Here is a 3,177-nt window from a genome sequence, read left to right on the forward strand (position 1 = left end):
AGTTTAAAGCCTTGTAGGTATTAGGTTGTTAATTAATAACTTTCATCATTTTTTTTTTGAACGGTAACACATAATGATAAAATTATCATGGTTTTAAGTTGATCCCAAATAGAATGTTTGATGTAACTCATTCCATGTTGATAAAAAAGAACAGGAACTTTGAACATTACATAAGATATATTGATATAACTTGTGGATTAAAAAAAAAATTCATCTTGGTTTTAAATTTGTCGGGAATATTATGTTGGTTTATTACTTTTAAGTTTGAAATCTTTTACTTAAACCAAAAGCATTGAAGTGTCGAGTGTCCTTGTTACACCGACTCATTTGTGAGCGAGTAACCCAAGAAAGGAGTACGCTTTAACTCCATGCTTTTCAAAAGTTAAATTGTCTTTATTTACCCTAAAATGGTATGTAGCATGAATCATTAAGAATGACAAAATGCCAATTCAATTAGCAATTAGTCATAATTAACTACATTTTTCATCACTTTACAGAACTTAACCATTTTGATTGTGGTAATTAGGTAATACAATGTGGAAACTAGAAAATGTGATAAGTGACTCATTGATTCATATTTAAATCCTCTTTGTGGTCATGAAGGCCCGTTGTCATTGATTCGATTACAACAAGGCATAGTTTTACGTTCATAGTGGATGATTAGTCGGTGCCTAAAAATTGACCTTCAAATCCTGGTTAAGAAAGTTCATTTTCCCAAAAAAAAAAAAAAAAAAAAAAAACCTTTTGAACTTGGTTTATTAAAAAAAGAGATTATTAATGTAAGGATATAATTTTAATATTTATATTTAATGCATCAATTGTTTGTAAAAATAAAATAAATTAAACAGTTCGATCCTATCAAACTTATAGTATTGTGTAGTTGAAAATTTACGCATACTAACTTTTTTCTGCGGATATGTGTGCTTTACCACGTATGAGAATGAAAAAAAAAGGATACAGCAAACATGCATATAATGATGACAAAAATGCATGCTAGTCTCCTCTACAATGGACATAAAATTCACTTTTCATAGGTATATTTCCTCCTTAATGCAAGAAATATTGGTGCCGCATATAATTTTACTTTTATATTTACAAAAGAAAAGCATTGATTTAATGTATAATTTATAAATCATTATATTATAAATCATATATTTAACATATTATGATTATTATCTAATCGAGATAAACCTCAAGTTATAGAAGCTAATAAAAGACCTAACGTATTATAAATTTTAAAACTCAATAAATCAATTGTTGTATGTTTTTAAAAGAGTTAATAATATAAATTAAAGACCATTATGCATTAGGTTTTTTTTAGTAATAAAGCTTAACTTTATTTAAAAAAAAAAAAAAACAAACAAATTTACCGAATTTATAGAATTCTAGAATTGAATTGCAAGGGTACGCATGATTATAAAAAAAAACAACTTTAATGAAGGGATTTCGGTGGAATGTATTGGATTTAAATTATCTTTATTATTATTATTATTTTTTTACCAACGTACGAATGGGTCAAAATTCAATTCCAATTCCAACCAAATCCTCTGCAAACACCATGATACATATAGTCAACGAGATAGGGATCTCATGTGATCAATGATGAAGATAATGAAGTTATTTCATGGTGAACAACATAACAAACTGAGTATTATTAGAGAACCACGACAGATTGAGAATATGAAGAATAATAGAGAACCTAAGACGCAGTTTATTGTATCTAATAACCAAGATTCCAATTTGGTAGATCATTTTTAACTTTAGTAATTGGTAAATATAGTAAATCATCTAAATATGTAATCATTAGTAAAATCTTTTATCAAACTTTACATTATACCAAAAAAAAAAAGAATCAATAAAATCAGAAAATACTACACTCGATCCGGATTCATACCATGAACAATGAATCACACGAACATCATCTTCCTCGAGAGACTTCACGAAGATTGTGACTGAACCCTAAGCAACCTAACAACCCAGATTTGTACGGCAAGAATGTCTTGTTCTTCATCTCCTCCGCCATTGCCCTGTTGGCCGTGTAATGTATTTCATGGGCTGAAACCTTCCTCTTCATGCTCCTCCTCCTCGACGACCCACCTACAGAACCACCGCCATCGCTGCTTCTAAAGCTTGAGTTCCTTGTATCCTGTTCTCCCTTCGTTATCATCGCGTATTTCTTTAATGAGTCGTCGCTTGTTGCTGCACTTCCCTCCGATGTGCTCCGGAAAAGTAACAGGTTCTTGAGGTTCCATTTATTGTACCACATGAAACCAAACGGAGATGATTGGTTTGTACTTGAGACCTTCTGATGATCTAATAATATGTCGGAAACCCTCATCGGAGATAAGGATTGTGATGTTTTGTTTCTGGTGTCGGTAATCGTTCTTTCTCTTCCTCGTGGGCTTTGATTGTTCAATGCATTTGAGAAAGGTTCAGAATATTTCTTTTTGTAACTCACTGGATATAACTTCGGTGATCTGGGAAGAGGAAGATCTTTTGATGATTGTTGTAGTGGTTGTGGATCTAACGGCTTGATCTTTCCGCCGTGAAATAGCTCATCGGCGGCGGAGATCAATGGCCGTTCCAACTGTCCACTGAAATCAAAAGCAAAATCTGTATCATAATCTTCTTCGTAATAATCCGAGTTTTTCTGTTCATGATTTTCGTCACAACTTTCGAAAGGTTCTGTAGACTGGAAATCATCATCAGCTTCTGGGTTCATCGGAGAAACGCCGACTGGGCTAGTCGGTGCACTGTAAAAGAAATTGGAAAGTAAAATTTTGGGGCTTGAAGGTGCGGTGGCGTACGGGGAGGTGGAGGTGCTGTCAAAGTTGAAGTCGATGGTTGCCGACGACGGGATTAACAGCTGCGGATCCATGGTGGTTGCTGAAAGTGCGGTGGCGTCTTTTCGAGGACGATGAGTGAGTTTATATGTATGAAAAATGAACGGCGATCAGTCATCAGCCGCCTTCGTTTGCTTTCAACTAATTAGTTTATTTTTATATTTAAAATTAATTAATAAATAATACGCCCGCCAAAAAATAATAATGGACAATTGGTGTTTGTTCACCCTCTTTTGGTAATGTAAGCGACTTATGTTCGAATTTTATAAAGTAAATATGTCACGTTTAACATTTAGAAAAATATAAGTATATTGTCGTAAATTATTTTATTTAT

General features: G+C 32.8%; 1 protein-coding gene across 1 annotated transcript; it reads right to left on the bottom strand.

Annotated features, from left to right (window-relative positions):
- Window positions 1–1,775: 1,775 nt before the first annotated feature.
- Window positions 1,776–2,973, bottom strand: LOC145014365 (uncharacterized). Its single transcript, XM_078972741.1, has one exon. The coding sequence runs from the start codon at window positions 2,876–2,878 to the stop codon at window positions 1,919–1,921; it is 960 nt and encodes a 319-aa protein (XP_078828867.1). The 5' UTR covers window positions 2,879–2,973; the 3' UTR covers window positions 1,776–1,918.
- Window positions 2,974–3,177: the final 204 nt, after the last annotated feature.

Source organism: Lactuca saligna, chromosome 9 (assembly GCF_052625555.1).
Source record: "Lactuca saligna cultivar CGN05327 chromosome 9, ASM5262555v1, whole genome shotgun sequence".
Classification (NCBI taxonomy): Eukaryota; Viridiplantae; Streptophyta; class Magnoliopsida; order Asterales; family Asteraceae; genus Lactuca; species Lactuca saligna.